This window comes from Choloepus didactylus, chromosome 9 (genome assembly GCF_015220235.1).
Source record: "Choloepus didactylus isolate mChoDid1 chromosome 9, mChoDid1.pri, whole genome shotgun sequence".
NCBI classification, from domain to species: Eukaryota; Metazoa; Chordata; class Mammalia; order Pilosa; family Megalonychidae; genus Choloepus; species Choloepus didactylus.
Window position 1 is genome coordinate 61,351,808 of NC_051315.1, and position 26,602 is coordinate 61,378,409.

At 43.1% G+C, this 26,602-nt stretch overlaps 1 protein-coding gene across 1 annotated transcript in view; it reads left to right on the top strand.

Moving 5' to 3' along the window:
• The first annotated feature begins 13,995 nt into the window (after positions 1–13,995).
• The window catches only part of METAP1D (methionyl aminopeptidase type 1D, mitochondrial), an 89,289-nt gene continuing 76,682 nt past the window's right edge, over positions 13,996–26,602 (top strand). The window contains 4 exon segments of the mRNA XM_037849245.1: positions 13,996–14,028; positions 14,030–14,314; positions 14,316–14,357; positions 14,359–14,440. Coding sequence (XP_037705173.1) covers positions 13,996–14,028; positions 14,030–14,314; positions 14,316–14,357; positions 14,359–14,440 — 442 coding nt within the window.

The following is a 26,602-nucleotide window of genomic DNA, read 5'->3' on the forward strand; positions in this document are numbered from 1 at the left end:
AGGAAGGGAGACTTGCTTTTCATTGTAAGCCTTGTATTTGTATTTGTATTTGTATTTTTTAAAACTCTGTTATTTTGATATAAAAATCTGTTTAAATGATATTACTATATTGTTCAGCACCTAATGCTCTGTATAACTGTCAGCGAAAATATAACTGTAAACCAAAATTTTTAAAATAAAAGTTGACCTGAAACAGACAAGTGCAACTTTAAACAATGAGATTGTACTCAGCCTGACTTCTACAAACAAAGTCAAACTTGCCAAAAGAAAATGTAGTGAACAGACATTCCTTAAAAAAAAAAAAAAAATAAAGAGCAGTACCCAATCCTTTTCTTTGGAAACTGATTCCTAAAGGAATTCCAGTTTATTGTATTCTATTCAGCAAATGACTAATCTGGAGAAAATTTGCTACCCAAAGCACGTCTCTATCTTTGACCTCCCCTGGTTCTATGAATCAATGGACACTAAATGTATACAACCAGAGCTTTGACAATATACATGTCATAATTTTGGGAGCTTTCCATAATCCCTTGGAGAAATACAAGGCAATTAAAGTGAAATGCCATCCCTTATAAATATCTGAAGAGCTATTCTGTTTAAGACACTACCACATGTGCCTTTTATAAAGGTAAAAAAAAGTATACATAAAAATATGTGTATATACATGTACATATGTATAACCTCCATTGTTTTATAATAATGTACTCAAGGCTGCAAAAGGGATGAATGTCTCCTATGACCTCTCGGGGTCTCACTACCCTTACATTATAATAGGAAGGGGTAGGTTTGGAGTTGGATTAGGTCAACTTTGAGGCCCTTTCCACTTTCTTCAACTGTATTCTCTCTCCTCCATCTTCTTAATAAAAGGCCAGTTGGAAAATATGCTTTGGTTAGACTTTCAGTTCACCCCAACAGTGCTTTAAATGTTTAATTAATAATTTTGCCAGATGAATCTGTGTGGAAGTCTCTGGTGTACATGCTTGTTTGCCCAGCTCCCTGAATTCCTCATTGTGAAGGCCGTGGGGGCCACCAGAGTGAGGGTTGTTTGCTGTCTGCTCCTAGAGCAGCTGCAGCTTTTCTTCCTTTATCCTTTATCAAGCAAAAGAAAATGCAGCGATGTTTGTGCGTGCTTCAGATGAGGAGAATGCTCTCCAGACAGGTTATTCTCTGGGTTAAAGTGGACTGGGGTGAGCACAGAGCTCAGCTCAATGGGAAGAGAGGTCGTGGCAGCATCTGCCCTCTTGTTTGTTAAAACCAGTTTGTCTTGAATATATAATTTGTTGAGTGAGAGGCGAGCAGAAGTTATGAAATGCAAACTGCTTAGTTTGTCAGACAGTTGGAGTGGAGGCGGAAAGTGGGAGCAGAGAAAGGGACATACAGCTAATTTTCTTTTTCTATTATTAAATCCCTTCTTTGGAGATACTTACTGCAGTCTATTTGGTACAACTATCAACTGACCAAGGGGTTCCGTTTCATGCTTAGTAGGAACTATCAAAATCATAAAATGCTTCAACCTCTGATATTAATGGCCCAACTGCTCTCCATATGGACTGGCCTCAAACACGCCTAAAGGACCATATACTTTGTTAAACACACTAAAAATTAAACAGCAAAAATAGAACCATAAATTTAGCAAATGAATAAGCAAAAATGGAAAAAGAGAAGATAACCAGAAGTGTACCATCACTTCAGGAGGAAAAGGGAAAAGAAAAAAAAAACAGTAAACTAAGTAATCTTATAGAAAGATACAAAATATGAAAGTAGAGAAAAAGCAAGTGCAGGATGAAGGCAAAAAGAAAAGAGAAGTAGGTTGCAATAAAGACATGGGTAATTTTGTGCATTCCTATCCTTTTGCATGGGGTCTGCCTGGCCTGCTGTCTTTTGTTCTATATAGATGCTGTCTTTTGTTCTATATAGATGTGTTACTGGTCATGGTAAAAATGGATACCTTCCTTTAGAAAGTCCAAAAAAAAAAAACGGTATATGCATGGAAAAAAATCTGGATGAATATACATCAACTTGTTAACATGCTTACCTGGGGAGACTTCTACTTTCTATATTTTACATTTCTGAATTTTTGGAATATTTTTCAACAAGCACATAATACATGTGTAAAAAGAAAAGAAAAACTAAAGAGGTTTTTTAAATTATTCCAACAAGGAGGACCAAAAGAGCATTTTCCTTTTTCTTCTTTTACAAGCATGGATTAGAATTGCTAAAGGAAGCATTTCTCTTTCTCTCACCTTCATCTTTACAAAAAGCAAAGGAGATTAAGCAGGTGCAATTTCCTGGGAATTCATATAATTAGAGCTCAGCTTTTTTCTTGGTTCTTGGCAGTCAGGGATGGTCAGATCTGTGACCCCTCACACCCGGTGTTGCTCCTATAGCATTTATAGTCTCAAAGGTATAATTAGTACTTCTTTATGAACAGTCTTGTGAGCAGGTAATTCTCAGCTTTCCAATTAGTTTATGAAGAGTAAAAACAATATATCTCCTTGGAGCATGGAGCAGGCACTTACATATTTATTGATTGGCTGACTGATCACTACATTCTCTTGGAAACTTTTTGCCTTTCTTCCCTACTGTGAATGAAATTCTTCATTCTTCAGAAATATATAAGCAGGTGTTACTTTTCCAGGGATTATAAATTTGGGAATAGATGGCAGCTTCTAATGGTAGAAATTTTTCTTTAGATTCCATGCACACTTCTGCTTTACAACTTTCCTCAGAACCAGTCTCAAGAGATGAGGTCAGGAAAGCCTTATGCCTCAACCTTTTGGTTCAAAGCCAATCCTGACTAGAGCAAGCAGTATACCAGAAAGCTATAATGCATCAGAGATTGGAGTCTGCCGTTCCCCATGGCCTTCCCACACCTAACCGTTCCTCTACTCCCAGCCCACCACTGCCCTTGCCACCATACCAGGTAGGCTACTGCTCCAAAACATAATCTATATTCCTAGATAGACCATTGTGTTGAAGGATTGCTATTGCTTAAAATCTCTTGTAATATCTTGAGTTAGGGAGTTGAATCAGCTTGAAATGGATGTTGGCCAGACTGGGCCCGAGAGCAACATCCCCCTTAGGACAGTGCTTTTGGTCTTACCCTGCAGCTAAGTTGGGACTAGCCTTGTCTGGTCCTGGTCCCATTCTACTTCCCTTTCCCCTGGTGCCTGCTCAGGAGGGTGCAGCATGCTATTTGCTGAGTCAATTTGGGTTGTGACTATAAATGGCTGTAGATCCCTGAAATCTTCAGAATTTCAATGTAGGAGGGGCTCAGGTAAGGCAGTCTGGTTGGAAGGGGGTAGGACTTAAAGTTTCATTTACATAGAATTTATAGGACTAAGAAAATGCCATTAGACAAAGGAAAAAATAGCAGCAGGAGGGACACAAACCACTAAAGTCCCCTCCTCTGCCCTCTGACTCCCTCTTGGCATTGCCACTGCTTATACACCAAGGAAACAGAGCACAGACAGCAGAGAAATCCACTTGGTTTCTCACAACTCTCTCACATATGGCATTACTTTTCCTCAACAAACCTGGAATATTTACACATTTTCTCTAAAACACCCCTAGGTTACCCAGTGCCATGTCCCTGACTGGTATAGGAAACATGACATTATGCCAGCAAGTTGGCTGAGAGAATGCCCCAGAAACTCTCTGCCTCATCATATGATCATCTGAAGCTGGGCCCTAACTTTTTTTTTCTTTAAATCTTTTTTTTTTAATTTATTTTATTGAGATATATTCATATACCATGCAGTCATACAAAACAAAGTGTACATTCGATTGTTCACAGTACCATTACATAGCTGTGCATTCATCACCAAAATCAATCCCTGACACCGTCATTACCACACACACAAAAATAACAATAATAATAATTAAAGTGAAAAAGAGAATTAAAGTAAAAAAGAACACTGGGTGCCTTTGTTTGTTTGCTTCCTTCCCCCATTTTTCTACTCATCCATCCATAAACTAGACAAAGGGGAGTGTGGTCCACATGGCTTTCCCAATCACGTTGTTACCCCTCATAAGCTACATTTTTATACAATCGTCTTCAAGATTCATGGGTTCTGGGTTGTAATTTGATAGTTTCAGGTATTTACTGCTAGCTACTCCAATTCACTAGAACCTAAAAAGGGATGTCTATATTGTGAGTAAGAGTGCCCACCAGAGTGACTTCTCAGCTCCTTTTGGAATCTCTCTGCCACGGTAGCTTATTTCATTTCGTTTCACATCCCCCTTTTGGTCAAGAAGATATTCTCCATCCCACGATGCCAGGTCTACATTCCTCCCCGGGAGTCATATTCCATGTTGCCAGGGAGATTCACTCCCCTGGGTGTCTGATCCCACGTAGGGGGGAGGGCAGTGATTTCACCTGCCAAGTTGGCTTAGCTAGAGAGAGAGAGAGCCCTAACTTTAATAATCAGTTACTGAGAGGGCTCCCTGTTGTATGTGCAGATTACATTGATGCAGAACTCCTTGTTCTTAGAAAGTTCATTTGACTTGAAAAATAGATAGATGAAAGCAATTTTTCATCCTAAAACAGGAAAAATTATAGGACAGAATTGGAAATATTTTTCTCAAGCCATGGGGCAAAAGCTAAGAAACAATCCTGAAAACAAATCAAAAAGCTAATCTGCGGTCGGGGTTACTGCTTCTAGGGGGAGTGGCGGCCGGTAGCCGAGCCCTCAGCTCTCGGGGCTGCTTAAAGGGTACCGGCGGCGGGGGCTCTTTCCCGGAGGCGAGGGCGAGGCGGAGGACGTGGCCAAAGTCCTCGGCGAGAGGCGTGCAAGGTGTGGAGGGCGGCGATAAGGACAAAAACACTCTTCATCCAGTAGGAGTATGCGCCAAAGAGATTTATTCAGGGGTGATTACAGGTTATATAGGCTGGTAAGAGGGGCAGGGCTGGAAAGGAGGTGAAGTAGCCTAAAATGGCAATACTGAAGGAAGAGGGGCTAGGATTGGTTCTGAGAGGACGCAGGAGCCATTGCAGCGGGCGGGGGTTGTTTTGGCCATGGTGCATGCGCACTGGCGGTGGCAGGAGTGGCCTTGGCACCAGGGAGTGAGTGGGTAAGATAAGGTAGTGGGGAAAGGGCAGTTGGGAGAAAGGCGGTTTCCTCCGGCAAGCCTCCCCTGCCAGTGGCATTTTGGGTGAGGAAAAGGGAGCTGCCCTGACCTCGCTCCTCAGGCTCGGGGGGGCTGCAGAGGGCACTCACGCCCGTACCTACTACCCTCCCCAGGGGGTGATCAGGTCCCCTGGCCCAGGCCTGGTAAGTCGAGGCACAAGCTCAGTCCCCGCAATTCCCCTTTCTTTTCTAATTAGAGGAAGAGGCTTTACCGGAGAGGCCGCTAAGGGTGAGGGAAGGGGGAGGTAAGGGAAGGGAAAAAGGGGTTGACGGTGGCTCAGTGAGGCTGGAGCTCAGCGTTGGTGTGGTGCCCGGGCGCTTGACAATGGCTTCGCTGCAGCGGGCTGGGCGATGGTGAGGGGTTTAAAGTTCAGGGGTTTAAAGTTCAGGGGTTCAGAGAAGCTGGAACTCGAGGTGAGAGCGATGTTCAGGTGATTGAGAAGGGCCTCGCGGTCGGCGGGTTGACCGGTGGCGTTGAGGTCGCGAAGGGTTGGCTGTCATCTTGGAGTGGGGGGCGTCAGAGGTGGCGAGTCGCTGATACTGGATTTGCACGAACGAGGAAAAAATGGCATCTGTTTGTTTTCTTACAAGCTGGACAATTTTGCGGATGAGGCAGGGTCCTAAGATGAGAGCTAGAATAATTATTAATAGGGGGCTAAGAAAAGGAAGGATGTATGGGAGGATGGGAGTGAAAAAACTGGACCAATAACTGGTGGCTTCACGATCTCTTTTACGCTTTTCTAGTCCCTCTCGGACCCTTTTCAGGCTGTCCTCGACGAGACCTGTGGAATTGGCATAAACACAGCACTCTTCTCCTAGGGCGGCGCAGAGGCCTCCTTCTTTGAGGAGGAGAAGGTTAAGACCTCGGCGGTTTTGGAGCACTACTTCAGAGAGGGAATTGACAGAATTTTTTAGATGGTAAATAGCGTTTTGTAAGTGGCGAATGTCCTCGTCAACAGCCGCCCTGAGATGAGTTAGGGCGGAGCCTTGACTGGCTAGTGCAGCGATTCCGGTGCCAGCGCCGGCAAGACCTAGGAGGAAGGCAATTGTAAGGACGGTGATGGGCTCTCGCTTTTGCAGAAGGGCAGGAGCTGCAGTTCTTTCCAGACGGAGGAAGAAGTCTTCTTCGCTATGATATAAGACCCTAGGGATAAGGACAATTAGGAGGCAAGTTTCTTTATATTCGCTGATGATATTCGTGCTGAGACAGGGGGTAAGTCCTGTAGAGGAGCAGAGCCATTGGGAGGAGTTATGAGGAATGAGAAATTTTGCCGAGTTACTGGGAGATGAGTAGCTGGCACAGGCAGTGAGGTCGGGAGAGTTACTGGAGCGAGGGCGGACGCACTTTCCCGTATAGGAGACTGAATGAAAGGTCAGGGGGACGGCAGAGGTATTCCAACTGCATTCCGAGGGGCTGTCTTCTGTGCTTTCTGAAAAGGAGAGGTTGGAGGCAACGGGCTCGTACAGTGAGGAAGAGGTGGAGAGGCAGAGCCAGCAGGAGGAGGTAAAATTGGGGTTGGAGGAGTTCACTGAGGCAAAGGCGGCTTGGATGAGGCTGAGGAGGGGAGAGGAATAACGAGAAGGGGGCAGAGGAAGCTGGGGTGGTGGGGTTGGCGATGCGTTGTTTGTAGCTGAGGCACGGCTGGGGGGCTGTGGAAAAAGGGGGTTAATGACTTTATTGGGACCAATGTTAAAGGACTTTTTTATAACAGTATTTTTCTTTGGTTGGTTTAAAGCCTCCTTTCTTATGATTATAAGGGTTCCCCGATCGAACCCCGATAGCCAAATTCGGAAGCCCCAAGTTTTACCTAGGAGCCAAGACGTATCGGCAGGGTTTTGTATGGTGAGCATTAATCTTTTAGGGCAAAGGTACCTGTTGAGATAGTGATAGCCTGAATTTTGGCAAGTATACGGAATTACTGCGAGGTTTAGAAATTTGTCAGGGACAGAAGGTTTCCAGCCAGTGGCTAATGTTTCACACCCCCAGTACGGGCAGTAATAGTCCTTTGGGGATTTACAATATGATTTTCCAGGATTTGAAGATGGGCACATGTAATATTGGGCCTGTGGATTACTTACCTTTCAAGCGTAGGTTTCTTCGACTCTGGAGACAAAGGTGGCGAAAGGCTTACTCGGCTCCTGGAAGAGCTTGGTGAATTTATTAGGCCGACAGGCAGAGCAGTTGGCAAACGCGCGTAAGGCGATGCCTCTGAGGACAGTCCAGAAGGCAGCAGGGGCATTAATATAAGCAGACGCATTTAGAAACGCTCCAGTGCCCAAATAGGCTTCGGGGGGATGATAGACTCCAATGGCTGCATCTTGCTCACTTTGCTTAGCTGCTTCTGCCTGGAAGTGAGCACGCCAGTCAACAAACTGACCGGGGTTAAAAATTGAACGGGCAAGCGAGGCCCAGTCTTGGGGGATGCAATAGTTCATGGCGAGATCCTGTAGTATTTGGGAAGCATATGGGCTACCTAACCCGTCCTCCTTGACGGCCTTGCGAAGCTGCTTGATAGTATCTAAGTCAATGGGATACCAGTCATGCGGCCTCTGTGGGATGGGGGCAAGGTTAAGAGGAAAACAGCGAAAAGCACGAGAGAAAGGAGGACGCGCTTGCAGAGGGCTTGGCGCGGGAGTGGGGGTAGGGGGAGCGTTGCCCCAAGGGTTGCCTTGAGGTGCAGAAGGCAGCCAGGGGTTGTTAGTCGGCAGGGTGGGAGGAACAGCGGCAGCTGCCGGTAGCGGCTCCGAAGGGGAGCTCGCCGGAGGGAGAGGCGGGAGTGGGAGGCCCCAAGCGTCGCAAGATGGCGGCGCGGTAGGCGTGGCTAAGACACAAGATGGTGGATCAGCCCCGCCCTGTGAAAGGGTGGGGTTCAAGGCATAAGATGGTGGACTAGCTCCGCCCTGTGGAAGGGCGGGGTAAAGCATAGGCGGTTTCCGGCCCAGCTTAGGGCTGATGTCATCGCCAGAGCATTTCCTCCCCTCGATGGAAGAAGAAGGAGGAAGTTCGCCATCTTGGCGTGGCGCAGTGTTATTTTGCTTTTTGGGAGTCACCTCGAGCGCGTTGTTAATCTGCTCGACTAAGGACTCCGTGTCCGAGTCATGATTTGAATTAGTATCGCTATCTGAGTCTGTTGGCTGGGTTGATAGGGCCTCTTTGGATTTAACGGGGCCTCTATCAGGGGGGGAGGGAGCCTTGAAGGCAGGAGCGGATGGTTATCAAGGTGGGGAGCAAGCCGGGAGGGAAGCGCTTGCTCTCATGTTCCATGGCATTAGTGACTCGATCAATAAGGCGATCATAAGTAACAGGGTCCCAAAGATGGCAAGTGGTGAGCCATGGGTTAAAGGGCAGCAGGAGATCCCAGTATATCTGCAGCTGCCGGACAGACACTTTACAGCGATGCGTGTCTAGGAGACCAGCCAGAGCACAAACTTGAGGTGCCTGACATGTAGATATACGATTACCCATAGCTGAGGGGAGAGGAGGGGGAGTTGCTCCCGAGCCGGGCCGGCCGGCTGGCGGGGAGGAGAAGGAGGAGTAGTTTACTGAGCAGAGAGAATGAGATAAACTGTGGCCGCAAGGCCGAAGGAGACGGCGAGAGCAGAAAGCAGTGCCCTTTGGCAACGAGAGCAGTCAGGGGGGGCAGTTGCAAAGAGGCACACGGCACCAAATGAGGAAATAAAGATACAAAGAACTACAGCAAAGTAATGGAGGGGAAGAGGGAGAGTGTTAGGAGGAACGGGGGTCATAGAAGTGCGCATACAAGAGGACGAAGAGAGCGTGGGGGAAGGGAGGAGTTCCTACTGGATGAAGAGAGCGTGGGGGAAGGGAGGAGCGGCTTCGGAGCAAGGAACCTCCCACGGCTCCGGAAGCGGCGAGGGAGAGGCGGCCCTTACCTTGCAGGCGAGGAAATGGGAAGCTGGAGGGGCGTCCGGGCGAGCGGGTGACCTGCCAAACTGTCGTGTGGAGACGTCCCTCACACGGGGCACCAGTTGCGGTCGGGGTTACTGCTTCTAGGGGGAGTGGCGGCCGGTAGCCGAGCCCTCAGCTCTCGGGGCTGCTTAAAGGGTACCGGCGGCAGGGGCTCTTTCCCGGAGGCGAGGGCGAGGCGGAGGACGTGGCCAGGGTCCTCGGCGAGAGGCGTGCAAGGTGTGGAGGGCGGCGATAAGGACAAAAACCCTCTTCATCCAGTAGGAGTATGCGCCAAAGAGATTTATTCAGGGGTGATTACAGGTTATATAGGCTGGTAAGAGGGGCAGGGCTGGAAAGGAGGTGAAGTAGCCTAAAATGGCAATACTGAAGGAAGAGGGGCTAGGATTGGTTCTGAGAGGACGCAGGAGCCATTGCAGCGGGCGGGGGTTGTTCTGGCCACGGTGCATGCGCACTGGCGGTGGCAGGAGTGGCCTTGGCACCAGGGAGTGAGTGGGTAAGATAAGGTAGTGGGGAAAGGGCAGTTGGGAGAAAGGCGGTTTCCTCCGGCAAGCCTCCCCTGCCAGTGGCATTTTGGGTGAGGAAAAGGGAGCTGCCCTGACCTCGCTCCTCAGGCTCGGGGGGGCTGCAGAGGGCACTCACGCCCGTACCTACTACCCTCCCCAGGGGGTGATCAGGTCCCCTGGCCCAGGCCTGGTAAGTCGAGGCACAAGCTCAGTCCCCGCACTAATCTTTCTGATGAGATGGCAAAATAGAGAAGCAGGGTCAGGGAGAATGAAAGCACCTGGGTCCAGATGAGAAGCCCACTGAGACCACTTAGGTCACATGACACCCGTTACCCCAGTACATCAGAGAACCTGCTCTGTGCCCAGGAGACAATATCATATTATTTCAGTTAATTTTACAATGTGTTTATATTTAACAATTTTCTTCTATAGGTACGGAAGCACCTTAGTCTCTATTTTATAGCCTATTTTTAAGTATGCTGCATTATAAGTAATCCTAATAAGTATATAAAAACCTAAATTCGTGAAACAAATTACACAATGATGCATTACAAAATGAAATTTATTTTTAAAGGGATACACTTATGTCCCATAATTTCTTAGAGCATTTAAAAATGAATAGTGATACATGGACTGTGGAACAGAATGGTTAACTGTTGTGCGTTCATAACAATGGAATATCGAGCAACTGCGGGAAGGAGTGAAGCTATAAGACCCGCAACAAGGTGAATGGATCCTGTAGACAGCATTTTGAGTGAAGTACGCCAGAAACAGACAAACATTATAATGCCTCACCAATATGGACTAACTACAATGTGTAAACTCAGAATTGAATCTCAGAGCACAGCTTATCAGGGGAACGCTTATGTAATGGTCCCTAGATTGTAAGCCCTTACAGCAGCCACATTTATTCCTGAATTTTAATGGTTATCTCCACATTCTGAGATTCTGATCCGTTTGTGTATAACCTGATTGGTCTCTGGAACTTTGGGTATCTGTATGACACCCGAAACTCAGAGTTAAAGCTCGGCAGATATGAATGTCAGTATTGGCGCATACAGCAACTGTTGAAAAAGCTGAAAAACAGTCCAGACTTCAATTAGAGATATGAATGAAGCAGATCTGGTTAGGACTAAGGCAAATCAGGCCAAAGTGTAAAGGACAATACTGACTGTGTTTTAGAACTTCAACTTCTGTGTGAGACGAAGAGAAGAGATGTTTATTTGGTGCAGATATTTTCTGTAGTACACTAAATAATTTAACTTGTACGGTCAGTTGATTCAAACACCATAATTACATGGAATTTTGAATAGGAAATGAGATCTGGTAGGTTTGTACAGGTTAGTGTGAAATAGGGATACATTCCAAAGTAATTTGGGCAGAGAATAAAAATATATATGCAGGGACCCCCTGAGGAGCGGGGGAAAAATGCAGAAATGTTGGATTTCCCCACCTGGGTAGTTGCTGATGTTCTCACAAACATTGAGGACTGACGGTTTGGTATGCCGAGCCCTCTATCTCAGGGCTTGCCTTTATGAAGTTTGTTACTGCACAGGAGAGGCTAAACCTGCTTATAATTGTGCCCAAGAGTCTCCTCCTGAGTACCTCTTTGTTGCTCAGATGTGGTCTCTCTCTCTAAGCCAACTCTGCAGGTGAACTCATTGCCCCACCCCCTACATGGGACCTGACTCCCAGGGGTGTAAATCTCCCTGGCAACGCAGAATATGACTCCCGAGGATGAATCTGGATCTGACATCGTGGGATTGACATCTTCATGACCACAAGGGGGAAGCAATTCTTATGCACTATATAGATATCCTTTTTAAAATTTTAGTGTATTGGAATAGCTAGAAGTAAATACCTAAAAACTATCAAGCTGCAACCCAGTAGCCTTGACTCTTGAAGACAATTATATAACTATGTAGCTTACATGGGGTAATAGTGTGATTGTGAAAGCCTTGTGGATCACACTCCCTTTATCCAGTGTATGGATGGATAAGTAGAAAAATGGGGACAAAAACTAAATGAAAAATAGGGTGGGGTGAGGGGATGATTTAGGTGTTCTTTTTTACTTTTATTTTTTAGTCTTACTTTTATTCTTTCTGGTGTAAGGAAAATGTTCAAAAATAGATTGGGGTGATGAATGCACAACTATATGATGGTACTGTGAACAGCTGATTGTACATCATGGGTGATTGTATGGTATGTGAATATATCTCAATAAAACTGAATTTTTAAAAAAATGAATAGTGAATTTCAATAAACTTTATTACATACCTTTGGACAACTTTTGAAAAATTTAGATGGTCACGTCTATAATAAAATCCCATTAAGTAGATGAAGGAGGAAGGAAAAACCGACTTTTCAAAAACTATGAAGAGGAGAATTTATTTCTTTTATAAACAAAGAAAAAAAGATTAAAAAGCTAAACACATGATCTTTTAAAAGTTAAGGTAAAAGACCTATAAAACAAGAATCAATCACAAGTAATAAAAATATTTTAACATTCAAAAATGAATTTCTAGACACAAACTGAAGGCATTATGAAGTTATCTTTTATTTCTTGAACCATGGCTTTGCAAAATTATTCCATTTTTTATTCAAGAATCCCAAGTACAAAATCTGAATAGTGATGAGAATTCAAATCAACAAAATGCTGTACCATAAATAAGCTTTATTTCACAGGTGGGAAGATAGGCAGAAATGGAGTAGAGAAGAAGTGATTCAGCAGTGGTTACTCATCTAAATAAAAGCATTCTAATGCTTTGAATGACCAGGGTCACAAGGGATCCTAGATGTCAGTGGTCTGGCCCTTTATCCTATTGTTCAGTACACATATATCTCACAAACTAATGATTTTGGAGGACTGATGCCAGCAGCTTTTAATACTAATGTCAGAAGGCCATAATATGAGAGAACCCAAACCAAGGATCAGTGGAAAAGCTGTCGTCTGTGCAAGTTCACATCTTATTCATTTCTAGTCATCCTAGATACCCACATTCTATGTTGAATTTATTGGGCATCTCCTCCCCAGGTTCTACTGTTTGTATCAGGTGGGTCCTCCTAGTTTTTCTTTTCCTCTTTCATCTAGTTATGGGGGAATACATTGCAAATTTGTTTTCCAAGAGTTTCAGTTGTGTTTGAAATTGGGCTTAATGCCTTCTGACATTTTGCTAGGGACTTCTAATTTCATTTTTCCACACATTTCCTGCAACTGCGCTCAGCTAACTTTCAAAGCTCCTTTGCCGCACTTAGATCATTGGCTTCAGTTATACAATGGTAAGATCTACCATCACTGGAAAGTCCTGTCCCTGGAATCCATCTGAGTTTGGAAAAGGTGGGGCTCAAAGTGACCTGTAGGAGGAATACATTTATTCTCACACTTGTATATCTTATTTACCTTGGTGGAGAACATTATTTCTCTTTATCCTTCAAGGTGACCCCAGAACATCCAAAACTCAATCTCCAAAAGGTATAGCATGTGTCTTTTAATGAACTGCCAAAATTCATTCTACTTAAAAGTAAAAATATCAGGGCTATGCAGTCAGTAAGAATGAGCTCAAGCTAAGTGTTCTAAGATTTGGCATTTGCAATGAGGGCAAACAGCAAATTGTAATTGGTAGGTATACAGTTTCTTTTTAAAAAAAATGTATTTATACATATTTTCCTGTAAAAGACAAAGATCTGGAATGATGCAACAGTGGTTAACTGAGGCACAGGATTGGAGTGTGTTGAGAGGGTGAGAAAGGGGGATTTGCACTTTTTCCTTTATTTCTGAATTGTCTGGATTTTTCACTGTGTGTAGTTAAATTCCTAAAAGTTCATTAGGAGACATCACATACATACACAGAGAATCGTTATCAATCTTTACTGCATTTAAAGTCTGGGGAACTGTTAATCCTAGGTATGAATGGCTCCATGGAGAGTTCAGTTCCTTCATTAGACATTTCTGGGGTGTCAGGATCTGTGTTGGGCAACGAGGCTACTAAGATGACTAATACTTGGTCCATGACAGCATGGAAATTTACCCTAGAATACGGAAGACAAAGACTGTATTTGATAAAAATGGGCCCCGTCATCACTAGGAATATATCAGTTCTCTCACTTGAATTATAATTGGCCTTCTGTGGGCTTCATCTCTTGGCATCGCAACTGATAGGTGTCATCCTCTCATTCTTAAACGTCAAATTTAGGATTAAGACGCCAGTTAACATCGCCGAGTGGAAGGTATGTATCCTTGGGGAAAGTCCTCTGGACACAATCACTGTGGTACCTAGAATAGATTTTGCAGCCGCACAGACATCCTGTCTTGTCTGGAGTCTCTGCTGTCTGGGACAGCAAAGGGGCTGCTAGTGGCTTGGAATCAGATTTTACCTTTCGACTGAATCCAGGGAAGTAATTTGCAACAAAGTGGCAGACGTTGCAAAGTGCTATGTTGAACACTAGATTGTGCTTTATATTTTCCCTCCCAACTTCACGTTTCCGTGCACCAAAATATTGATGCTATAAATACTGGATACCATGCTTACCTGACAGCCTTCTTCCATCCCACCTGGGCACTGAGGCTTGGAGTGTGCGCGTGAGCAGCGGCTGGAGCCCGCCTCTTACCGCTGGAGCGGGCTCTGCCGGCCGCGGGTTCCCCTGTTGGCCCGGGTGCCGGAGCCGCTCCCCAACCAGGGCTCCGGCAGTCGGCCGCCCGGGCGCACGCGCGCTCCCCTCCGGCGGCCTCCGCGCCTCGGGTCTTTGGCAGGAGCTGCGACTGGACGGCTGTAGCTCGCGGGCAGGCGGGCTGGCGGAGCGGTGAACGAGGGCTCGCAACCACGTGACCGGCGCCAACGTGGCGGCGCCCAGCGGCGTCCACCTGTTCGTCAGCCGAGGTAAGCAGCTAGAGGACAGCCCCGCGAGGGTTCGTCCGGTAACTCACTAGCCACGCACCGGAGTTCAAAGGGATACACACCTGCGCTCAGACATCCCGGCGCACACGAATGTACACTCAGTCCTGGGGACGTACGGAGGCACACACGATGACACTTTTACACGCCGCAGAAACACACACACACACACATATGTTCATTCGTCACTCGCCTGGACCACGTCACCGCGTGGCATCTACTGCAGTCACTCCTTGGGAACATTGTCCAAAGTACCCCCCCCCCCACTTCAGTTGTATGATTAGTGTAGCAAACTTATTTATTCCGGCAGCAGAGCAGTGAAACTTGCTCTAATTTTGAAATACACCTGAACGCCCAGTTGTCTTTCCAACAGCTTTTCTGTTACCGCGATACAACAATTTTCGGGGAAACTGCAAAATGTAATTATTCTTTTCCGGGGACTTAAAGTTAAGGAGAGGAGGAGTATCTGTGTAGCTCTAAATCAGTGCGATCCTGTGCGAGTGTGACATTTTAGTAAATGTATAAATACTTTTGCAGCTGAATTAGAGAAATCTTTGTTGGATTTGAACTATGTTCTGAATCTTGGTTGGAAAGGACTAGGAAGTTGTTTCAGGAATAGAGGGAAGACGGAAACATATTTTTTGAGGAGATATTTAGGTATCTTAGGTGTCCGTGATATAGGAATAACAATTCTGTGAGGTAAGTATTATTTTCATAGTACTAGCTACCTTTTTATTAAGTGCCGTTTAAATACCTGATACTGTTTATCTACGTTTTAAATGAGTTAGGCATTGTTACACTTTGCAGCCAGGAAAGTGAGGCTCACGCAGCTGGTAAGAGGCAGAATATGCATTTGGACATGACTAATTGTTTTAAAAGGCTCATTCCTCTGTACTCCATAAATGGTCTCTCCAAAGAAATCAGTGTGCAAGGATCATACAGTAAGTATGACGAGTGTGTGTGAGAAATGAAGAGGAAGATATTTTCAGAGAGGAAGGAGGTTGATGGACAAAAAGTCTTCAGTATTTCAGTGTTAGGAGAGTAAGGAGCCACAGGAAGATTTGAGGTGAGAGATGTGTAAGGGGAAGGTAACGTAGGCAGCATTTTGGACTGGTTGGGTGGAAGAGTGGTGACCAACATGAGATGGAGCCTTGTGAAAAGAGCACCAGTTTACCTGTCTTCATGTATCTCTCTTTCTTTACTAGCACAGTGCCTGACTCAAAATTAAGTTCATTAAAGGTGTACTGAAGTGAGAATCTGTTAAGACTTGTTCTCTTCCATCATGGGGCTAAGGAATGAGTAGAAACTGAGTACTGACAACAGAAAGTGGGAAGAGACAAGTGGGTGGGTCTCTTGGAACCAAGAGAGGTTGCAAGAGCCTTGTAGGACTAAATATTCCCAGGTATTAGCACTGGCAGGAAATCCTCATGGTGCAGAATCCCTATTCTGGGGCCAGTGTGTAATGTCTCACCCCCAGCCCCCAACTCGCTGGAATCCCTGTTCTAGCTCCTGAAGCTACTACCAGTGAGTATGGGAAGGGCTAGGGAAGGCAAGTTAGGGGGCATATTGTCTCCTTTGAATTCTGGTCCCAGCTCTTTTATAAGCCAGCCTTTCCTAGCTGGTCTTCTGTGTCTCTGATTTTCCCAAACTTTTACTTTGTTCTCGTCCAGCAGGTTTTTAAATATCCGGTTCCCCAGGATACTATCCTAAACCCTCTTCCTTCTTACTCTGTTGTCACCAAGCCATCTTATCCATCTCAGTGACTGTCAAATCTACATGATTTTAAAAAATCAACATTGTATTCACTAGAACTGAGCACCAGGCCTCACTGCTAGCTCTCTGCCAGATATCTTTTTCCCAATGTGCTACAGGTCCCTCCGACTCAACATGTGCAACTTGGAAATGACTGTTTTTCTCCACATCTTCTGTTCCTCTCCCTATATTTCGTATCTCCATTAATGGTATCACCATCCAATGAGTACCTAAGGGAAAGCATTTGAGTTCTGTTGACGGTACCATTTCCTTCAGCGTCTATATCCAGTGGGTCAGTAAATCCCATTTCTTGGATCCTTCTACTTTCCTTTGGGACCAGGGTACAAGTTGTCATCCCTTGCCTAGACAGGGGCCTCATAACTGGTCTCTTCCCCAGTCTGTCCTCTGTCCCACAGTCAGGGTTATCCTTCTAAAATTCAGATCCGATTATGATGCTTTCCTTCTGAAAATTTTCAAGTCGCTTCTCATTGCTGAGATAAAAGTCTGAACCTCTTAGCATGGAAGGCTAACTCCCTCTCAGTCTGGCCCCAGTTAATCTTTTCAGCCTCATCTGCCGGTTCCCCTTCCTCACATCTCTGCTAGGATTTACCACTTGTGTGCCTCCACAGTTCTGCTCATGCTCTTGGCTTGCCTTGCAGTGGCCTTTTTCCTTTGGCAAATCATTCAGCCTTCAAGGCCACACTTTCAGTATCACCTCTCCGTTGATGCTTTCTTGGCTTCTGCCCAGGCAGAAGTAACCCACTTAGCACTTAAGACATATGTTTATCACAACACTTAACACACTGTTTCGTTTGTACACTTATCTCAAAAGTGCTTGTTTACACATCTATCTCCCCTGCTGGAATGCGAGCTTCTTACAGGCAAGAATCTTATCTTCTTCATTTCTGTCCCCTCAGGGACTAGAGCACAGTGCCTGTGCATAGTAGGTAGTCAGTTTCATAACTGAATGAAAAGGCCCTCAGAATAAAACCTCCTATAGAAATGCTGTGCTCAAAAGTTACATAATAGGCCTTAAGAGTGACTTATTCCTGAATGTCAGTCGTCTTCACATGACAGGCAAAGATAGTAACTTTACTCCTGTTTTCTTTCTTTCTTTTTTCTATCCCATTTCCTTCCAAGAATAATTTAAGGCAATTTTACCTCTGTATATCTTTTTAGGCAACTTTGAGAATTTCGTTCCGGGAAATTTGAATTGTGAGTCACACTGGAGATAACTAGAAAAAAGGGTTTAGGAATAGGAAAGGGAAAAATCTAAAAGAGAAGTGCTTAGGGTTTAGACATTGTAGCTGTGGGAGAGGTGAAGGAAGCTGATGGAAATGACCTTTGGACCTATGAGCTGCCCTGCTGTCCTCTCACAGTCCCAGGTGGAGGGAGCTGAAGCCTGTGAGAGGGGAGAGGGGCAGACTGTGGCAAGTCCAGCAGAAAGTCCAAGCAGAAAGGCACAAAAGTTGGTGTGTCAAACAGTTGGGCCTCTCCAGAAGGCTGTCTGGCAATATGTACCAAGGTATAAAGTATGCATACCTTTTACCAAACAATTCTGCTTCCAGGAATTTATCCTAAGAAAATGATAGGATGAATGTGTAAAGATGTATGAATAGGGATGTAACCGTATAGTTATAATAATTGGGAAATATTGAACAGAATCTGAAGTGCCCATTGATAAGGGAATGGCTAAAGAAATTATGGCTCATCCATCAGTGGAATTCTTTGCATATTTAAAAAGTTGATGTAGATGTACTGACGATTTATAATTGTTGACATACTCTGAGAGAAAAAGAGTATAGAACAATATAATGTGATCCAATTTATGTAAAATTACAAATCTTTGTCTCCTTATGTGTATATATGCATACAGAGATATGTGGAATGATGTGTCTAGTTGTTTTTCTAGGTGGTGGAAGTGGACTGATTTTTACATTCTTTATATCTGACATGTTTGAATTGTATACACCAAACATAACGTTTTTGTTATCCAAAGCAGTAAAATTTTTTCCAACATGTGAAAAAAAGAAATGCAAAAGGCATTGAATGTTTGAATGGGACCAGGCCCAGGGTGAAAAATGTCTTTTACTATGCATATTCTCTGCAACAAGGCAAAATGTCTATGTAATTGATACTATAGTAGAGGAACACCTTTAAGATTTCCATGACCAAAGAATAGTAAGTGGATATTATTTATATGGTACTCATTACTGTAATTTAAAATGTGTATAATGCTACTTGGATTTTTAGTTGCTTATTTTTATCTTTTTTATTTTATTTTAACAAATGTAAGAAATATTTATAAGGGCTTTTTTTTCACTTGTGACTCTAGTTTTCCTAGGCCCTAGATTCATCCACTGAGATTTCCCATACCCTTGTGGTTTTCCAACCATTTAATTTCTAGGTAGGGGAGGGTATTGTACATCACCAATTGAATGCTTTGACTTTTGTCAGCTGACTTACTATCTTGTATAATTTCTGTAGGAAAACATGTCCTCAGTTCTGCCAAACCAACTTATAGTTAAACTTTTAGGTTGCAATCCATTGGTGATTTGGAAACTGGTCATGTTAATAAGGAGCTTTCTGTGACTTGAACTATATTCATGTTGAGAGAGAATGGAAATCCATGGAAATAGGTTTTTGCTGAGTGATATTTTTTAACAAATACAATCCAACTCTCTTATAATATGGCTTGTTACTGAATAGATGGAACATACATAGACACAATCATGGCCCTAAAGTCCCTAATATCATATGTGTCCCTAAAGTTATATATACTCTTATGTTTTTCCTTTGCCTGAGACAGCTTTCTATAACACAGGCAGCCCCTGGCTCTCACTGAAATTATGAAATTTCAATGCATAGTACAGGGCATGTAGACCCTCAATAATAAATGCTATGCAGTCATTAAAAGAAGATGATGTTGATCTGTATTTGTTGACATGGAGTGATGGCCACAACATATATTATTTGGAAAAAGCAAGTTATAGGACAATTTAATATAATTCCATTTTATAAAATCAAATACCTATATCTGTGTGTGTGTGTGAGTATGCATGAGTGTATATACATCCACACCTAGGGAGAGAAGGAATGGATTCACCCGGATGCCTTCCCTCCTCTCTGAAAATGTAGGGTGGATGCTTCATATCTTAGGGAATTTGGCAAGGATGGGAGAGGAGTAATATGTATGCAGAACGTCATTTAAATATCTTGGTACACAGTTAAAACAGCTTGTTCTTGTGGAAATTGGATTTTCTTTTCTTTTTTAGGTTTTTGGTATGGCAAATTTCAAATATACACAAAAATACAACAATGTAGTGAATTCCCACATACCTGTCATCTAGTTACAGTAGTCATCAACTCATGGCCACTCTTGTTTCATCTATACCCCTAGCCTCTTCCTCTCCCCCAACCTGGATTTTTTTTTAAATTCAGTTTGATTGAGATATATTCATATACCATACAATCATCCAATGTGTACAATCAGTTAATTCACAGTACCATCATATAGTTGTGCATTCATCACCTCAATCTATTTTTTAACATTTTCCTTGTACCAGAAACTGTGAAAATAAGAATAAAAAATAAAAGTAAAGAATCATCCCCCCCCCCGCCCTATTTTTCATTTAGTTTTTGGTCCCCATTTTTCTACTCATCCATCCATACACTGAATAAAGGGAGTGTGATCCACAGGGTTTTCACAATCACATTGTCACCCTCGTAAGCTACATTGCTATACAATCGTCTTCAAGAGTCAAGGCTACTGGGTTGTGGTTTGATAGTTTCCAACCTGGATTATTTTGAAGCACATCCCAGATATCATGTTATTTCATCTGTAAATTTTTCATTATGTGTCTCTAAAAGATAGGGAGCCCTTTTTTTTGTGTGCTATACATATCAGTTCTAGAATTACCATTTGTTCTTTTTTTATAGCTTCCCTTTCCTGTTGAGATTCCCACATGTTCACTCTTTATGTCCATCATTTCCTTTAAGTACTGGGAAACATGGATTTACAATAGTTATTTTAAAGTTCTTGTCTGTTAATCCTATCATCTGGGTCATCTCGGGGTCTTTTCTGTTTTATTGAGTGCTTTTTTTTCTTGAGAGTGGGTCACATTTTCCTGCTTCCCTGCAATGTCGTGTAATGTTTAATTGTATGTGTGACATAATGGATAATACTTAGTGGGGATTGTGTTGTTTTCCTTTAAAGTGTGATGAGTTTTGTTCTGGCAGGCAGCTAAGTTACTGGCAGATCTATTTTATTCTGTCAGGCTTGGTTTTATTCTTTGTTAGGTTAGATCTATTTGTGTTTTGTCCTTTGTCTTAGGGGGTGGACCTTACTCTAGTGCACATTTTCTGTACAGGGCCAGATAGTAAATATTTAAGGCTTTGGGGGCCATCCAGTCTTTGTGGCAGTTACTCAACTTTGCTGATGTAATGCAAAAGCAACATAGACGGTATGTAAAGAAATGAGTGTGACTGAGTTCCAATAACATTTTATTTACCAAAACAAGCAATGAGCCAGCTTGGCCCACAGGCCTTAGCGTGCTTTCCCCTTGCTCTGCTAGTGTGTGCATGGTCCTCTGCTCTCTGCCTCCTTAGCTACCCAGTAAGGTGCTGTGCTCTGCTTGGGCTCTACCTCCCAACACCGCAGTCTGGAAGGTTTCCCCTGGAAAAATCCTGGGCTTGGGGCGGGCTGAGGGCACAATGTGGGCTCATGTTGTGTATTTGTTTTCTCACTTTGTGTATTTGTTTTCTCCCAAGGTTCACGGCACTGCCAGGTGGCTAGTGCCCAAAAAAAAAACAGTTGCTTCACGTATTTTGCCTACTTTCTTAGTTGTTTAAGGCAGGGGGGCATTCCAGTACAAGTTACACCAACATGGCTGAAAGTGGATGTCACTTTTTTTTAATTTATAGTTTCACTTTCCCTCTTTTTTTTTGAAGTTTATTTGTTGAAGAAACTGGTTGGTCTGTCTGCCCTGTAGAGTGCTTCATATTCTGGATTTTGTTGATTCATTGTATTCCAAAGGTGCCATTTAATATGTTCCTCTCTAAACTACAGTTAGATCTGAGACCTGAGTAGATTTAGGTCACTTTTTTTTTGGCACAAATACTTTATAGATGGTGGTGTTTTTTGTGGCATTAGTGGCCACTGATGATCATAACCTGGATTCATTAATTCATTAGGAGTTTGCAAAACAGTAGCATTTTAATTCTATCATTCTTTTTTCTTTTATTAGCTAGAAAATGTCAACAGAGAGAAAATTTCTTTCATCAAGTGTTTGATTACCCTGATAGATAGACTTTGCCCTGGAAAGGAAAGTTAAGTGTTTGATTTGTTCTCTTTATTTACCAGCTGTTAAAATAATGAGTGTATCCTTCAAAAGTAACTGTGAGTTGTTTTTGTTGTTTGGAATCATTATATGAATATATTTTTAATTGTATATCTACTATGTCAATTTTTGGAAAGTATGTGAAAGGATCATGGAGTGTTAAGATGAAATCCTGAGGCAAGATTGCAAGATTCAAGATAGAAGAGCAAAAGCTATTGACAGAAGTAGTATTTTAAAAAATGAATTTAAGAAATTCTTACTATAACTTAATGCTAGAGTGGAATATTATAGGGTAGGAAAGGATTGAACATCCTCCAGAACTTGCTGCAAGTTGGGACTCAGGGTATTAGGCATTTGCATTATTTCACTAACAAGATGCTTAGTTCTGCACAGAGTGAAATGTCAGATCTTGTGCTTGGAGTAACTATAACTATGCTCCTTAATATCCAAAGGAATAAAAGATTGTGTAAAAGAAAAGGCAACTGGGTAAAGATCTAGTTTTGAATTTTGTCTCTTCAACTTATAACATGAATTTTAAAAGTAATGTAACATTGTGATGCATGCGGCAACATGGATGAACCTTGAAGACATCATATTGAGTGAAATAAGCCAGATACTAAAGGACAAACATTATATAATTTAATTTATATGAAATATCTTCAATAAACAAATTCATAGAGCCAGAAAGTAGATGTGGTAGTAAAGTCAACAGTAGGTGTGGGCAGGGAGGGAAAAGGGGAGTCCCTGCTTAATGGGTACAGGGTTTTTATTTCGGGTGATGGAAAAGTTTTGGTAATGGAGGGTAGTGATTGTGGCACAATGTTTTGATTGTAATTGATGTTACTGAATTGTACGCATAGTGTAACCAGTTACGGGAAATGGGAAATTTTTTGTTGTATATTGTATCACAATAAAAAAATTTTTAAGTAACTTAACCTTTCTGAATTTCAGTTTTCTCATCTGTTAAAAAACAAAAGGCAGATGGATAACATTAAGTCAAGTAAAAATTAAGAAACAGAACCTGTGAAAGCACCTAGCACAAGAACTGCCCCTTTCCTTTGAACAGATGTGCACCAGCAAACCAGGTGGAAGCAGCATTGCCTTTTACAACCCAGTCACTTCCGCTGTGCTCTACTGGTGGAAGCAATTGCAAAGCAGATTCAGGGGAGGGATGCAGACCCCCATCTTGATGGGATAAGTGTCAAAGAATTTTAACATTCTAAAGCTGTTCTTTGCATGAGATGGGAGAGGGTAGGTGAACTCCCTAAACATATGCAAAAATTTTGTGGACGTGAAGCATTTTTCTGAGGGAAAATATGCATGGCTTTCATTAATTTCTCAAGGTAAGATGTGATTTGAAAAAAAATAGGATCTGCCTTTGAGTATCCGAATTCTTTGATACTCCCATTGAAAGGTGGGGTCTGTGCTCCCTCCCCTTGAATCTAGGCTGCCTTGTGACCTCTTCAACCAAAAGAGTATGGAGGAGTTGGTGCTGTATGGCATGCAGAGCTGGCATAAAAGGTGATGCGGCTTCATTAGTAAGTTTGGTTTAATATTAATTTTGGTATGTATGTATGTATATACATACATACATACTTACATGAAACAGTGTAAACCTTGGTAAGTTATACCAGTAAAAACCTCAGTAAATTCTGGACAGAAAAATTGTATAAACAACATTCTCTGACCACAAAATAATAATGTACATTTAATGGGGAAAGAGAAGAGACCTGACCCAAGTGTTGTGAAAACACAGAAGAAGGAACCTAGTGAGATAGTGGGGCATGTGCTAGTCCACTGTGTTGGACTTGGAATACACAGGTCTTGGCCTCCATGAATTCATAGTCTGTTAGGGGACTCAGACATGTCAACCAATTACTGAAGCAGAGTAAGATAGATGCAGAGATAGAAGCAAGCAAATGGTGTGATGAGATCCTCCAATACAGATTGAGGAGTCAGCTTCACAGAGGAGGTGAGGACTGAACTGATTCTCCAGTGCAAGGAGAACTTTGTCAGGTGAAGAAATCTGAAGACAGAGAGGACCTCTTGTCCAAAGGCAAAAAGAGATGTGGAACCTACAGAGCCTTCTAGGAGTTCTGTTAGTTTAGTACAGCAGGAAGATAGGATGAGCGCTAGAGAGTAACCAGAGGGGAGGTTGGGGGAAGCAACTTTTGCAGTAAAACATATAGAATTTGGGACCACCTGATTGAACAGCTGAGGCATGTGGGGGATGGAGGGGAAAGGAGCAGGGATGGGCAGATTCTTTTTCCCTTCGAGTTGGAGGAAACGTTAGATGTGCATGCAGATAATTTCTAGGTGGGAGAGGGGAGAGGAAGTTGAAGAAGCTCCTTGTCCCCCAGTGACTTCTATTTTTTTCTGTACATTTTTGAATTTGCAGAAATTACAGATGAAATGATGAGTCAGTGACTTAGGAAATAGAAGAAACTTATAAGGGATAAATAGAAGAATTGCCCAGCAGTGTTGAGACCCAAGTGAAATTAGAGACAGTGTATTTGTAGTGGCTTCATTCCAGGCCACTGTATGTTTTTCCCTAAATGCACATTACCTCATAAGGTTGAAGGTAGGTTGTCAGATTGACTGGCAGTTTCCAGATGGATGCATTGGAAGGACCAGGTAATAAAAGAGGTAGGGGTTTGGCAAGAAAGAGATTGGAGTAATGAATCTCAGAGTCTAGCCTAGACTGGAAGCTTTATGAGGACATGGAGTTTGTTAATTTGTTTTTATCTGGACCCACTGTTCTTAGCACTTTGTAGGCACTCAGTAAATATCTGTTTATTGAACGAATTAAAATGAATAGAAGAGAGAGTAGAAGAAGTAGAAAGAGAGCTGATAGTTTGGGAGGGGAGGAAGGAGTTGAAAGGTGAGAATTTTCAGCAAGATAAAGATGGTATAGTAGGAATGAAGAGTGAGTAACTGGAAGGTTTGGGGGTAATGGTGCAGCATTTCACAATGGAGAGGACTTGTGATCTGGGTCCTAAGTTGCTTTTAGTTTAATTGGAGAAAGAAGTCTCATACATATAACAATATAGAACAGTATAATAGTACTCTGGGGATAAGAGGAAGGGAAGATAATTTGGAGCTGGAGTGATCACTTCACATAAGAAATGAGAGTTGAATTGGGTCTTGAGGGAGGAATAGGGCCGAGGAGGCCATTCCAAAGGGGATGAGGCAGGACAGTGGTGGGGAAACCATGTGGATACAGAAAACAAGAAGTGTTTAGAAGGTTCTGGAATGGCAAGTTTGGTTAGAGCTGAGATTTTGTGTAGGGGAGTGTTTCAGTTTGCTAAAGCTGCTGGAATGGAACGTACCAGAAATGGTTTGGTTTTTAACAATGGGGATTTATTAAGTTACAAGTTACAATTCTAAAGCCATGAAAATGTCCAAATTAAGGCATCCACAAGAGGATGCCCTCTCTGAAGAGAGGCTGCTGGCATCTGGGATTCTTCTGGCACATGGCACATGGCACATGGCAATGTCTGCTAGTCCTTCTTTCCTGGGCTCTCATTTCAGTGGCTTTCTCTCTCAACTCCTGTGGTTCCTTCTTGCTTCTCTGAGTGTTTCTCATCTCTCTGTCCTCTCTCTGTGTGTTACTTCCTTTTATCCTTTCACAAAGGACTCCAGAAAAGGATTAAGACCCACTTTGAATGGGCTGGGTCACATCTCAGTTGAAACAACCTAATTAAAAGGTCCCACCTACAATAGGTCTGCACCCACAAGAATGGATTAAAAGAACATGGCAAAAAAAAAAAAAAAAAAAGAACATGGCATTTTTTGGAGTACATAACAGTTCCAAACTAACACAGGGAGTCTTGGAGATAAGGATTAATAACATGGGTTTGAGCTAGGTCATGGAGAACCTTAAAAGCCAGCTTAGGGTTTATCTCATAGGCAGCAGAGACCGCTGAAGGTTTTTGACAAGGAAGTAAGGTGACGTCTGTATTTAATATGCTGTTGGCAGTGTTCTGGAAGTATTGGAAAGGGAAAGCCACTAGAGACAGAAGATAGTGGCAGAAACAAACTGATGAGGGCCCAAACTTGGGTAATGATTATAGGATGGAAAGAGAGATAGATGCAAGAGAAATGATACCAAGCAGAAATCATCAGGACTTCGTGGCTTGTTGGAAAGTGGGCCCAAGGAAGGAGAGGAACTATCAAAGCAGAAAAGGAGTGTATTTGCGGGGGGCCCCCCGAGGAACTCAGGAGAAATGCGGAAATGTTGGACTTCCCCACCTGGGTTCTTGCTGATTTTCTCACAAGCATTGAGGACTGCCAATTTGGTGGGCCAAACCCTTGATTTGGGGGCTTTCCCTTGTGAAGCTTGTTGCTGCAGAGAGGCGAAGCCCACTTATAATTGTGCCTAAGAGTCTCTCCCAGAGAGCCTCCTTGTTGCTCAGATGTGGCCCCCTCTCTCTCTAAGCCAACTGGGCAGTTGAACTCACTACTCTCCCCACTACATGAGACATGACACCAGGGTGTGAATTCCCCTGGCAATGAGGGAAATGACTCCTGGGGATGAGCCTGGACCCAGCATTGTGGGATTGAGAGGATCTTGATCAAAAGCGGGGAAGAGAGATGAAACAAAATAAGGTTTTAGTGGCTGAGAGATTTCAAATGGAGTTGAGAGGTCACTCTGGAGGGTATTTTTATGTGCTATATAGATACCACTTTTTAGTTTTTGGTGTGTTGGAATGGCTAGAGGGATATACCTGAAGCTGTTGAACTGCAATCCGGTGACCTTGGTTCTTGAAGACGATTGTATAACTATGAGCTTGCACAGTGTGACTGTGTGATTGTGAAAACCTTGTGGCTCACACTCCCTTTATCCAGTGTATGGACAGATGAGTGGAAAAATGGAGGGGATGGAAAGTTTTGGGTGTTCTTTTTTGCTTTTGTTTTTATTTTGGAGTAAGGAAAAGGTTCAAAAATTGATTCTGGTGATGAATGCACAACTGTATAGTGGTGCTATGAATAATTGATTGTACACTGTGGATGACTGTAGGGTGTGTGAATGTATCCCAATAAAACCGTATTTAAA